At 38.3% G+C, this 12,952-nt stretch overlaps 1 protein-coding gene across 2 annotated transcripts in view; it reads left to right on the top strand.

The window, feature by feature from the left end:
* The window catches only part of SNX2 (sorting nexin 2), a 59,173-nt gene that overhangs the window by 34,765 nt on the left and 11,456 nt on the right, over positions 1-12,952 (top strand). For both annotated transcript variants that reach the window (XM_005857121.2, XM_005857120.2), the window contains exon 8: positions 3,021-3,099. In XM_005857121.2, coding sequence (XP_005857183.2) covers positions 3,021-3,099 — 79 coding nt within the window. The remainder of the gene's footprint in view (positions 1-3,020; positions 3,100-12,952) is intronic.

Raw genomic sequence — 12,952 nt, 5'->3', positions numbered from 1 at the left:
GGAGGCTTCACGTACAGCTGCTGTTCCTCAGACAGAGGGTGTGGTAATCAGGAGGCTGCTGTTGCTTGGATCTGCTGCGTTGATTTAAAAGCACAAAATACAACACAACAAGGCACAATGCACCAGGCACTGAACACAAATATATTCATGATATTAATAACCCCAAATAAAGGTGACCACCTGAGTTAAGAGAATTAAGGGATAAGGAAGAGAGAAGAGAAAAAGATAAAAGAGAAAAAAGAAAAGAAAAGAAAAAAAAGGAGTGCAAATATGAAATTTGGAAAAAGGAGAGAAAATAAAAAGAGAGAAAAGAGAGAATGAAGTAGAAGAGGGGAAGAAACTATTTATATGAGGAGAAACCTCATATAGAACCGCCACTAAGAAAAAGAAAAACAACCTCACAACCAATCCTAAAAAAACCCCCCACCAATATACTCAACAATCAAGCAAACAGCAATAAAACAATAGAAAGATAAAAGAAAAAAAAATTGGATAGTGAAGAAAGACAAGGGAGAGGTATATAAGGATTTAGAGCAGTGGATTGGAAATAGGATATATAAGTAGGGTGAAATTTTGACGGGGTAAAAAGAAGGAATAGGGAAAATCTAAAGCAGGAATAGGGTAAGAGAAACAGGACACCAAAAGGGGAAAAGTGAGGAAGAGGGTTTTAGCATAGAGGTAAAATTGAGGTAGGGAAAATTGATGTTAAAGGAACGATGAAAATAGAATGGAGAACACTACTCCCAAAATAAAATAAAGAGAAAATAAAATGACACTTTAAAGAATGGTAAAATGGTAGCAGTAATAATACTGGTTAAAAATAAAAATGTAGTAATTAAAAGGGTGAAATCAGGTGATAGAAAAAGAAAAAAAACTGGTTTCTTAGTTAAAAGGTGAAGAAAGAATTAAAAAAATAAATAAAAATTTGCAGTAGTGAAGGTCCTTTGGTTCTTCTACTCTTCAGTCTGGCTCGCCTTAATCCTGCCAGGTATTCAGGAGAATGTTGAATTTCCCTGCGATACACTGTTCCTCCCTGTTGTAAACCACAGTCCTGATTTTAAAGCAGGCCGTATTTGTGTCCCAGACTGCCTTAAGTTGTGTTTACCTAAGAGTCAGTTTGTGGCTCAGCCTCTGGGTGGCAGTGTTTCTGGATTGGCCTCCTAGGCTATACGGCCTCAAACTAGTTTTAACCATAATCCCATTTTTTAATTTTTTTATAACAAACACATTTTAATTGTTTCCTAATAATTCTTAAGTATATTACACGTTGTTCTCTGAAGCCTGTGGGAGGGCAAAGGAAACAAAGGATGGGCAAATTAGCTATAATTGGAAGTTATTAACTTGGTCATTTAAATTGCTAATCTGTTTCCAAGTAGGCTCATTTGTAGATATCTCATCTTTAGCTGCTGAAATTGCTGTTTTCTTTTTAAAATAAAACTTATGTGATTTAGAGTGACTCAGCACTCAATTCGCTGCCACCTCTCCTGGCCCCCCTTCTCTCCTCAGCCTCTCCCCAGATTCCACTTGTCCCCACCTTCTCCCTCTCTTCAGCACAGGTGATTGTCTGTATCCGAAATGTTCTATGAGCAGGGTTCAGTGAAGACAAACAAACAAACGCCGGCTGCAGAAACGGGGAAGGCTGAGTCTCTGTAAGCTCCTCTCTTACCGGCACTGCATGGTCTGGTCAGCGCTTCAGGCTGCCCCCTTTAGGCTCAGTCCTCCGTAATTACGGAACCCAGATCTCAAATCCCCCGGTGCCAACAACCCTGCGGATCTCCTTTCCCCAGTCAGGGGCTGTGTCTGTCACCCTCTGCCCCTCTGGGCTCAGAGGTCTGGCAAACTTTCCTGCCCAGATCCCTGGTTTTTACCTTTCCAGGGAACTCTGCCTTTCCCGGCCACAAACTGTCTCACCAGCTGAGTATACTTCACCAATTCGGGGTGGGTGTTATTAGTTTCAGCTGCTTACTCCATTTGCTCCGGGACAAGACCTGGGACGCGTCTGCCTATACCGCCGCCATCTTGAATCTCGAGTTACATGATTTTAATGACTTTACTGAGATATAATTCATATGCTATACAATTATTCATTTAAATATGTAATTTAATGGCTTTTAGTATATTCAGAGTTGTCCATACATCACCACATCCATTTTAGAGTAGTTTTATTACCCCTTAACCATCATCCTCTAACTTCCTCATCCCTCCAGCCATAGGCAATCACAAATTTATTTTCTTTCTCTATAAATTTGCCTATTTGCCTATTCCTTTATATAAAGGGAATCATACGATATTTGCTCCTTTGTGACAAGCTTCTTTCACTTAGCATAATATATTCAAGGTTCATCCACGTTGTAGCATGTATCAGTTCTTTATTTCTACAGAATTGATTTTTGAAAGGAAAAAGAACAGGAAAAGAAATAAAATCTGATCTTCTATATTAGTGTTAAAATTGAAATTGCCAATACAGAAATTGTTAACATGATTTTTACTTTTTAAATTTGAAGAGTTCTAAATATCTCTATGAAAGAGCTGTTATTTCAATTATTATAAAACAGCCATGGTAAATATACAAGAACATGTTCTTAGAATCTGCAAGAGATAATATTTAGCAAATTCGTGCGTTACACTTTTGTTTTTCTTGTCCACAAGGTAAAGAACCTTAATTATTACTAATAAGAAATGAAAATATTAATTGAGCTTAAATTTACTAATTTGAATCCTATTGAAATGTAAACACATTTTAGTTTAGCAGGAGTGTAATATATAACAGATAAGGAATCCAGAGGTTATAGTCAGAAAACTACAGACACAGCCCAACCCCTGCTTTATTTATCAATACTTACAGAGTAGAATTACTGTATCATGAGTTTTAATTTCTCAAAGTATGATACTAATTATAAATTTAGGAGCTGTTGTTCAAGTTCAGATTTAGAGTATATTTTAAATTAGGCAGAAATGATTATAAAAGACTGTTTTTATAATCACATAAAATCATGAGTCTCATTCAATTTTTTTCAAAGGCATGACCAAGGTCAAAGTGGGTAAAGAAGATTTATCATCCACTGAATTTGTAGAAAAACGAAGAGCAGCTCTTGAAAGGTAATTCTAGACGGTTCTGCTTTATTACACTCATGTTTTTGCTTCAGTAATATGTCTAATCCCACTATATGGTGTAACTTAGTTCAATTGTTAATTGATGACTCTTATCAAAAGTGCTTTAAACTTTATTAAGAAAATTGCTTCTTTGAACAATACTGCTTATTCTGCTTTTATTAAATAGACCTATTCTTGTATCATTGTTACAAGCAGCAATATGTAAAGGCATGAGTTAGTTGAGGATAGAATTATTATGTCATAGCTGTGGTCAACAAGAGAAGTAAGAAAAAAAGAATTCATGAATCTTTTGAAAGTGGGGAAAGGGTTAATAAAATTATTTGGATAAAAGTAATATCTCTTTAGTATTATTATATTTTTTAAAAAATATATTTTGATCTTTTACAGAGAGGAAGGGAGAGGGATAGAGTTAGAAACATCGATGAGAGAGAAACATCGACCAGCTGCCTCCTGCACACCCCCTACTGGGGATGTGCCCTCAACCAAGGTACATGCCCTTGACTGGAATCGAACCTGGGACCCTTCAGTCTGTAGGCCGACGCTCTATCCACTGAGCCAAACTGGCTAGGGCATTATTTATATTCTTAGGAAGTTATACTCACATTCATGTTCTGTGTTGGATAATTTGGCTAATTATAGTTCATCTAAATTTTTTGAATTATTACTGAATAAGATTATTAGATACACTGAATAATTAGGTTTTTCCTCCCTCCTTTAATTTTGTATAATTGATTTTGACTTGAGTGTACAAAAGTATGTGACTTCTTGAATTGACTGGATGTTTAAAGGCTAATATGCTCTACCTTCCTTTAAGTACTTGACTCAACACATTTCCTATAGCTTTGAAGACTTGTCATTATTGTGGCTGACTAAACGTGGAGTGGAGTGGAGTGGAGTGGATGGCAGGATTCCCACTTCGAGAATCTTAACATTTATTCTTTTCTTGCTATGTTGAAAATGTGATAAAACGATTTTGAAATTATCTTAAAACCCAAGTTTTAGAACCTAACTACACAACATTAAGTTAAAACATTTTCTAATTTCACAGGTTTTTTAAAATTTTCTTGGAATTTTTTTATTTCAGTTGAACTTGCTTATTTGTTCTTTGTTTTATTTTGTTTGGGCTTAAAATAAGTGGCTGGGGTGGCGGGGGTAGGAGAGATTTTAGTGAGTAGTATGTGTATTATCTCCAGGCCACAAATTATTTTTAAAAACTATTTTTAAGGCAACTTATTTCTGGGTTTTAATAATAAGTTATTTAAATTATAAGAAAATGCCACAGTAAAGTCAGGTTTGAACAATTGCTGTAAGAAAAGCTAAAGGATATGCTATTTAAAATCTTATATAAGACTTAAAAGATGAGATTATGTTTAGACCTACGGTCAAGATAGTAGCATAGGTAAACATGGTACTTGCTTCCACATCAAAATTGCAACTAAATTCAGAACCGCCTGAAATTCAGCTGAATGGAAGTTTTACATCTGGGGAATTAATAAAGAAACCAAATCAAGACTGATTGGAGGGACAGAGAGAAGAAAAGGGGTGATCCCACACCCATATGTGGCAGATAAAAATCAGGAGGGATATCTTGGCTATGGAGGTCACCCCTGAGGAATAAGGTGTTCTAGGTCCCCCAGCCCAGGGTTCCAGTGCAGGAAGAGAAGTCCCCATAAATTCTGGCTGTAAAATCCTCAGCGGGGATTGAAGCTGAGGGAGATAGGGTTGCTGGAGTCCCAGGCAGTTCTTAAAGGGTCTGCTCAGGTTCTAATTCTGGATTCACTCCCTCTAAGCTCCAGCATTGGGACAGCAGCTTGAAAGGTACCAGAGACATATGAAGAGGTACTGAAGTGTCGGACATCAGGGCAGGAGTTGGGGGTGAGGGGGCATTTCTCTCAGACAGAAGTGCTAGCAAAGGCCCTTGTTCCTTTTCTGAGCCCAACACAGCTGGCAGGCGGGCACGATATTGAGACTCCATCAACCTAGCTCACACTTTGCTTCACCCTGGTGATTCCCTCAGGCCCTGCCCCACCCAACTTTCAGGGCCACTGAAGCTGTTTCCTGTGGCTTTTAAATACACATGCCCTGTCTTGGCTCATGTTTCAGATTTTTCTAAAATCTCTCAAGCAGCATCTGGCCTCAGTGAGCCCTGTACCTCTCTCTCTAAGTGGTCTAGGCTTGGCACTAGCAGCAGCCAGCCTTGGTTCACAGCTTGGCCTTGTCTGAGAACCTCCAAGCCCATGACAACTAGCAGTCATCTGCAGATCACTTTGTAGCTCATGCCAGGTGGCCCTGGGCAGAACACTGACAGTGACTGACCTTGGCCTACACCTCCTAGGAGGCACTCAGTAGACAGCTTCAGACCATGTCAGGCACCACCACCCAACCATTTGCATAAGCTGCCGGAAGCCGGTCCATCCTTGCTGCTTGACACAGTTGCTGCAAGGAAGAAACATCTGCACAGCATATGTTTCAAGGGACCTGGCATATATGGCATACTGTTCTTAATATGTTTGCTCCCCTTCTTAGCGCTATGTGTTTTAACCAAGGTCACCTCTCCCGAGAAAGGTTGTTTCCCCAGGTGGGGATTTTTCCCTGGAGTTAGGGATTAACAGGACTAAGGAAGGGAATAAATCAATAAAACCCCTAACTAAGTGCCAGGCGGGTAGTTAATCACCTTAACTACGAACAATCACGCTTAAGCTACATAATCTTTACTTAGGATAATCTCCTTCAGTTACTTCCTTGTAGCTTACCAGAACAGTAGTGACCTTGGAATGGAGATAACAAACACCCTAACCTTTGAAATAGAATGGATAGGATTAAAATCAAATGGTATAAATACAGATGTAACAGGAGAATAAAGAGAGAACCTGGCGAGAGAACCTGGCTAGGCTGATCAACTGAACGCTGTCTCCATGTCATTCCTTCTTCGCCGGTTCCGTCCACACCTTTGGGAACCCCTGGACCTGCTGGGGCTGGACCCCAACAATAAGCCACACATTCAGGGGATTAGATTCAGCAGGTACCAGAGCCCTGCTAAAGTAAGTCCTACTCTGTGGGGTGGGCCCCCTTTACAACTGATCCTCCATGGTGATTAGAGGTTGGTGGTTAGTGGTCACAGCCAGTCCTTGCAGCTGATCAGCATGGGGGTAAATCCCTCCCATTAACATGCCAACAGCAACAAGGCTCGGCCACAAGGGTAGGGTGTATGCAGCCCAAAACGGGGGAGCGCATCTCAAGTACCCAGCTTGAGTGATTGGGAGGCTGTGCCCCTGGACCCTACAGGATACTTACTACATTAGGCCACTCTACCAAGCCTGGGAGATTTAGCAGCTCTACTTAATCATAGAAGGAAATATAGGTTGGCTATTATCAAAATGAGGAGAGAAAGAAACATATTCCAAATGAAAGAATAGAACAAAACTCCAGAAAAAGAACTAAACAAATTTGAGAAGCAATCTACTAGATGCAGAGTTCAAAACACTTGATATAAGGATGCTCAATAGACAGTGAGAACTTCAACAGCATAAAAAAGGAACAGTCAGAAATGAGGGCTACACTAACTGAAATGAAGAATAATTTACAGGGAATCAACAGTAGGGTAGATTAAGCCGAGAACCAAAGTGATTTGGAATGTAAGGAAGCAAAAAAACACCCAATCAGAACAGCAAAAAGAACCCCCAAAATGAGGATAGTGTAAGGAGCCTCTGGGACAACTTCAAGTATACCAACATTTATTTGCATCATGGGGTTGCCGGAAAGAAAAGAAAGAGAGCAAGAAATTGAAAACCTGTTTGACAAGATAATGATGAATAACTTCACTAACATGGTGAAGGAAATAGACATATAAGTCCAGCAAACAGAGAGTCCCAGGCAAGATGAATCCAAAGAGGCCACACACCAAGACACATCATAATTAAAATGGAAAGGTTAAAGTCAAAGAGAGAATCTTAAGAGCAGTTAGTTACCTACAAGGGAGCTCCCAGAAGACTGTCAGCTGATTTCCCAACAGAAATTTTGCAGGCCTGAAGGGATTGGCAACAAATATTCAAAGTGATGAAAGGCAAGGACCTACAACCAAGATTACCCAGCAAAGCTATCATTTAGAATTGAAAGAAAGATAAAGCGCTTCCCAGACAAGAAAATGCAAAAGGAGTTCATTACCACTAGACCAGTATTATATGAAATGTTAAAGGCTCTTCTCTAAAGAAGAAGGAAAAAAAAGATTTAAAATATGAACAACAAAGTGGCAATAAATACATACTTATCAACAAATCTAAAAAACAAAACAAAATAAATGCACAAGCAGAACAGAAACAGACTCATACAGATACAGAGAACATTTTAATGGTTGCCAGATGAGGAGTCTAGGGAAGATGAGTGAAAAAGATGAAGAGAAAAAAGAAGTACAAATTGGTCATTACAGAACAGTCATGGGGATGTAAAGTACAGCTTAGGGAATACAGTCAATAATAACTATGCATGTTTTCTGATGGGTATGAAATTAATTGGGATGATCACTTAGTAAGTTATATTATACCTAATCATTGGGGTGTACATCTGAAACTAACATAATAATGTATGTCAACTTTAATTGCAAATTTAAAAAATGCAAAAAAAAGGTGAGATTATGTCTGTGACAATCAATTACTCAGGAAAGGATTTAAATCGCTTCAAGAGATGTTTAGGTTAGGCATTAGAATTGTTTCTGTTATGAAAGATGTCATAGGCTGAATTTTTTTAAGATTAAAGGTAGATACTGCTCTACCTTATTTTTGCTTAGTCCCTGGAAGTATAACCATGACCCTTTGAGAAATCTTTCAAGTCCTATTTTTCTATGAGTAAATTTGAAATATTTCAGATGGCATGCTTGATAAGGAACTTAATGAAGATTTATTGTACCAAGCTCATATAATTTGATTCTACATTCACCTTTCTTGTAACTTGAATGCATTCAGCAGTATGAAACATTGAGGAGAGTTTTAAGGAAATACTGAAATCTAACCTAGTGTATATGTGAAGACAGTTTCTTTACTGACAAATGTTACTTGTTAAATACCATTTTAGTGGAATTTGCAGTAGTGAAAGAAAAACAGTGTACTACTGAGGGGAAAGTTTAGTTTGCACTAGAAAGATGAATAAAGAAAATATAGGTGTTAAGGTATGGAAACAAAAGAATTGGAATAAGTTTTCTAAAGTAATTGTTCTGTGGCATTTCTTAAAATTGATTTGTTAGGATAGGTATATCTGTGGAACATCCAGCCACATCGAATCTTGTAGGTCAGAGAAGTACTTCTCTTTGTATGTACATTTACACATTTATTTGTTTGTTCAACTTCGAGAATCCAGACTACTCTCTTGAAAGAAAGGAGTGGTTAAGAACTCAAGTACTTCCCTGCCACACTCAGTGAATTAAGCAGAAACTACTATTAAGAGTATTTCTTAGATCACTGTCTTGATTTTCTTGGGAGTACTTCACATCTTAAGAGCATATTCAGTCTATATTGTAAGTTAGGATACACTTCTGCAAATAAAAACAGAAATATAGAGTAGCATGATAATAGTGTGCACACTTAGAATCCTTTTCTCTTTAGAAGCCTGCACTTCATTACGTACTGCACACTCTGTGTGACCTTAGGCAAGTTATTTAACTTCAATTCATTCTTTATCTTTGTATCATTTAGGAATGTGGTCATGCCAAGTGTCCAAAAATCCACTGGAAAGGCCTGAACAGTCAGTGTAGATTGATAAATCCACTATTTCGCATCAAAAGTTTGGAGTGTAGGCAGATATTTAGGATTGTCTAATTCATCAGGAAATCCTATTGCTTCCTTCTAGTACCTGGACTATAACCATTTCTCACCAGTCCTCTTCTAGTCCAAATGCCCCGAAATAACTGCTGTCGGCTCCTAATTCTTCCGGTTTCCATCCTTGCACCTCTACTCCTTTTTTTTTCTTTTAAATAATTGTTTCTTTTTAAATTACAGTTGGCATATAATATTATATTAATTTCAGGTGTACTCTACTCTTTTTCAATATAGCAGCCAGAGTCATACTTTTAAACCATGAATCAGATCATATCAATACCTCCTCCCCATTTCATTCAATAAAAGCCAGTCTTTATAATGGCCCACAAAACCTTACATGATGTGTGCACTGGTCACTGTTACCTATTCCATTTCCCATCCTCCTTGATCACTCTCTCTAGGCCACATTAATCTTTTTGCTGCCCTTCAAAGATCGAAGTTTTCTACCTTAAGGTTTTTTCATGGGCTACTCCCACTGCTTAGAAAGCTTTTGTTCTCAGGTGTCTGCATGGTTAATTCCCTTACCTCTTTTAAATTCAAATATCACCTGTCAGTAAAACGTGTTCTGATCATTGGGCTTCATTCAGACCTTTTTTAAATCACCACCAACAAAACCTTACACACTTGATCTCATTTGTTCTACTTTCTGTCCTTCCTTCTTTCCGTGGCATTTACTACCTTGTCACATACACATAATTTACAAAACTTAGACAGTTAATTGTCTATATTATTAAAATATAACCTCCACTAGGGAAGTTGATCTTGTTTTCTTTTGTTCAGTGATACATTCTGAGTCCTCAGAACAATAACTGGTAATGAAGTAAATGCTTGGTAAATATTTGTTGAATGAACAACTGTATGTCATGAAAGAATCAGGTTCTTTTTGCCCTTTTTAATTCTCATTATTAGCACATGTGTTTGAATCTAGCACGGAAATATTTTTTACTTTGTTCCTCTTAAGCATTTTGTATAACCTACTTCATATTTTGTTTTGTTTGGGATAAGTAAATAGTAACTTGAAAGCCCTAAGTGATTCTTCTAAAGTTATGACTAACCTTTTCTTACAGCAAATATGAAGGACAACTACTGACCACCTCTTGTTGAGTCTGATACTTACTTTTCATTGATTGCATTGCATCTTTCGTTTCTGTTTTCCTTGTGTGTTCCTCTTTCTTCCCATACCCCTTTTCATTGTTATTCCTTCATGCTTTCCTTTATATATCAACAATCCTCCTCACTTTAATTCTGAATTGGTATGTATTTACCAATATTAATTTTAAAATTAATTTTATGTTCTTAATTTTAACATTATGTAAGCTTAATATTTTTGTTTTTAATGGTTAGTTGCTCTTTACTTTCATGTAACCCTTAAGAAGAAAAATTTTACTGTCTTTTTTTAGAATATCATTTTCTATAATCAATTCCTCAACAATGCTAGTATGTGATAGGTGAATAAAGGAAATCTATGGTCAGTTGAGTTTTGTTAACAAAACCCTAGGCAGTTTATTTCCTGCAGTACTTCTCATAGCACCTAATATGCTGCTGTTCATTATAAATCTTAAAGAAAAGAATATGTTATGTAATATGAATTCACTTTGGAAACCTATTTTAGAATATAAGTAGTAGTAGTTATTTTCATGTAGGTTTGAAATATTGGACTATTTCTTCAAGGTTGTGTACTAGATGTTTTGTCTTCCTTCTTCATTTCACATATGTCTGAGTGGTAGCTTTTTACCAGTTGTTGTGTGCACTCAGATGAACAACTTATGCAAACTTCTTTAAGCAGTAAGCAGTCTAAACTATGAAATAACTTACTTTAATAGCACTGGATAAATTCAGTATTAAAATTGTAAGTAAAATTCCAGTGGGAAAATACCAACATTTCTTAAATTTACTGGATTAGTGTTCCTGCTGCATTTCTTTTTTGGCTTGATTATATAGACAGCAAATGCTATTTTAAGCTGCAATGTAGATTGTCTTGCATATATCTACCAAATGCTCTATTTATATTATAAAGACTTCTTATGTGGCCTAATGACTTAAAATGAAGTTTAATATGGTATATATTTTACTTAAATACACAAAAAAACCATGATAAAATAGTAATTTTAACCACTGTGTAGAATTTCACTTTAGAAAAAGTATTCATTTTTTTTCCAGAAAGTTTTCCTTAGCATACTTTATAATCTTGTAAAAAGGTAGAAACAATTACTGACTACATTTATTCTGCAGAAATAGAATAACCATATATTAACTGTGAGGTAAAATATAATTGAAATATTTATGTAATCTTTAATGTGAGGAAAGAGCAATTTCTTAATGTTTTTTAATTTTTTTGTTTTAGAGAAAGAGGAAGGGAGAGGGAGATAGAAACATTGATGATCGATCGGCTGCCTCCTGCCCAACCCCTACTGGGGATCAAGCTCACAATTGGGGCATGTGCCCTGACCAGGAATCAAGTCAACAACCTCTTAGTTCATGGGTTGAGGCTCAACCACTAAGCTATAACAACCAGCTGGGCAGGAAAGAGCAATTTTTAAAAAATAGGATTAGATCTGTAAGTAATCAAGAATCATCAATAGTGGACCTTTTGGTAATTTATTATAGATGACAGGGAAATGTGGAGGGGGTTAGTACAAAAAATGTCTAAATTTGGGCTAATAGTGATTTAATAATGATGTTTCTCTTTACTTTACTTTTCATTTTTATTTTATGTAATTTCATATAAGGAAGGCATCCTATATAATAAAAGGGTAATATGCAAATGGACCCTAATGGCAGAATGACCACTCGACCAGTCACTATGAGGTGCACTGACCACCTCTTGGTCCCTTTCCCTGGCTGGCAGGCTCCGATTGCCTGATGGCAAACAAGGAACCAGGGGTGGGTGGCGGGGGATTCAGGTGGTGCCAGGCGAGGGCTCCTGCCTCACCAGTCGCCCCACACACAGAGGGCAACTCTCAGCGGGAGTGGGGCTGGCAAGCGGGTGGGAACGGCCAACCTCTTGGTCCCTTCCCCTGGCCGTAAGGCTCCGATTGCCCAATGGTGAACAGGGAACCGGGGGGTGGGTGGTGGCTGGGGGGTGGAGCCGGCTCTGGGCAGCCAGGGAAGATGGCCCTGATTGCAGGCCAGTCCTAGGGACTGTACCCGCGCATGAATATCATGCGCCGGGCCCCTAGTTTATCAATAATAGCAAAACCTTTAAAGTAGAAATATTGAAGAAAATGTAGTTCTTGTCAAATAAGTACAAAAGCTGATTTTATAATTTAAATCTGCTGACAAGGAAATAAATTGGTAAGCTATTCTCCATTTTGGAAGTACATAGTAAAAAATATATACAGACAGTCCTCGGATTACGTCGGACTCCATGTACGTAATTTTGTTGTTATGTCGCCATCTACCATTTACCTATGTATATAAAAGCCTAAATGAACATTACGGCCGAAGGACCGGAACGACTGGTCGACCAGTTGCTATGACGCACACTGACCACTATGGGGCAAACACTAAACGCAGGAGCTGCCCCCTGGTGGTCAGTGTGCTCCCACAGCGGGAGTGCTGCTCAGCCAGAAGCTGGGCTCACGGCTGGCAAGTGCAGCTGCTGCAGCGTTCCTCTCCTGCCTCCAGCAGCACTACCAAGCGGTGGTGGCGGCAGTGGCAAGTGTAGCTAGCCAGGATAAGTGGCAGGGGAGCTGTGCCCGGCCCCGGCTGGGGATCCTCCCTGACTGCCTGCCACTTTGGCACTGCTACATCCCTCAGGGGGATGTCGGACTGCTGGGTTTCGGCCCTCGAGGGGTCCTGGATTGCAGGAGGGTGCAGGCCAGGCTGAGGGACCCCACCTGTGCACAAATCCATGCACCGGGCCTCTAGTTTGTAATAAAAAAAAAAAGCTCTGTCATTTCGATGTATTTACATACAGTATGTGTATTATATTTTTTATTATTTATTTACCACAAGTAAAGGTCAGGAATTGTTACCTTTCTTTTAAATTTTTTTTACTGTTTCACTTCATTACTGCTGTTGTGCTTCAT

Source organism: Myotis brandtii, unplaced genomic scaffold, assembly GCF_000412655.1.
Source record: "Myotis brandtii unplaced genomic scaffold, ASM41265v1 scaffold1076, whole genome shotgun sequence".
NCBI lineage: Eukaryota > Metazoa > Chordata > Mammalia > Chiroptera > Vespertilionidae > Myotis > Myotis brandtii.
This window is presented reverse-complemented; position numbering and strand designations above follow the sequence as displayed.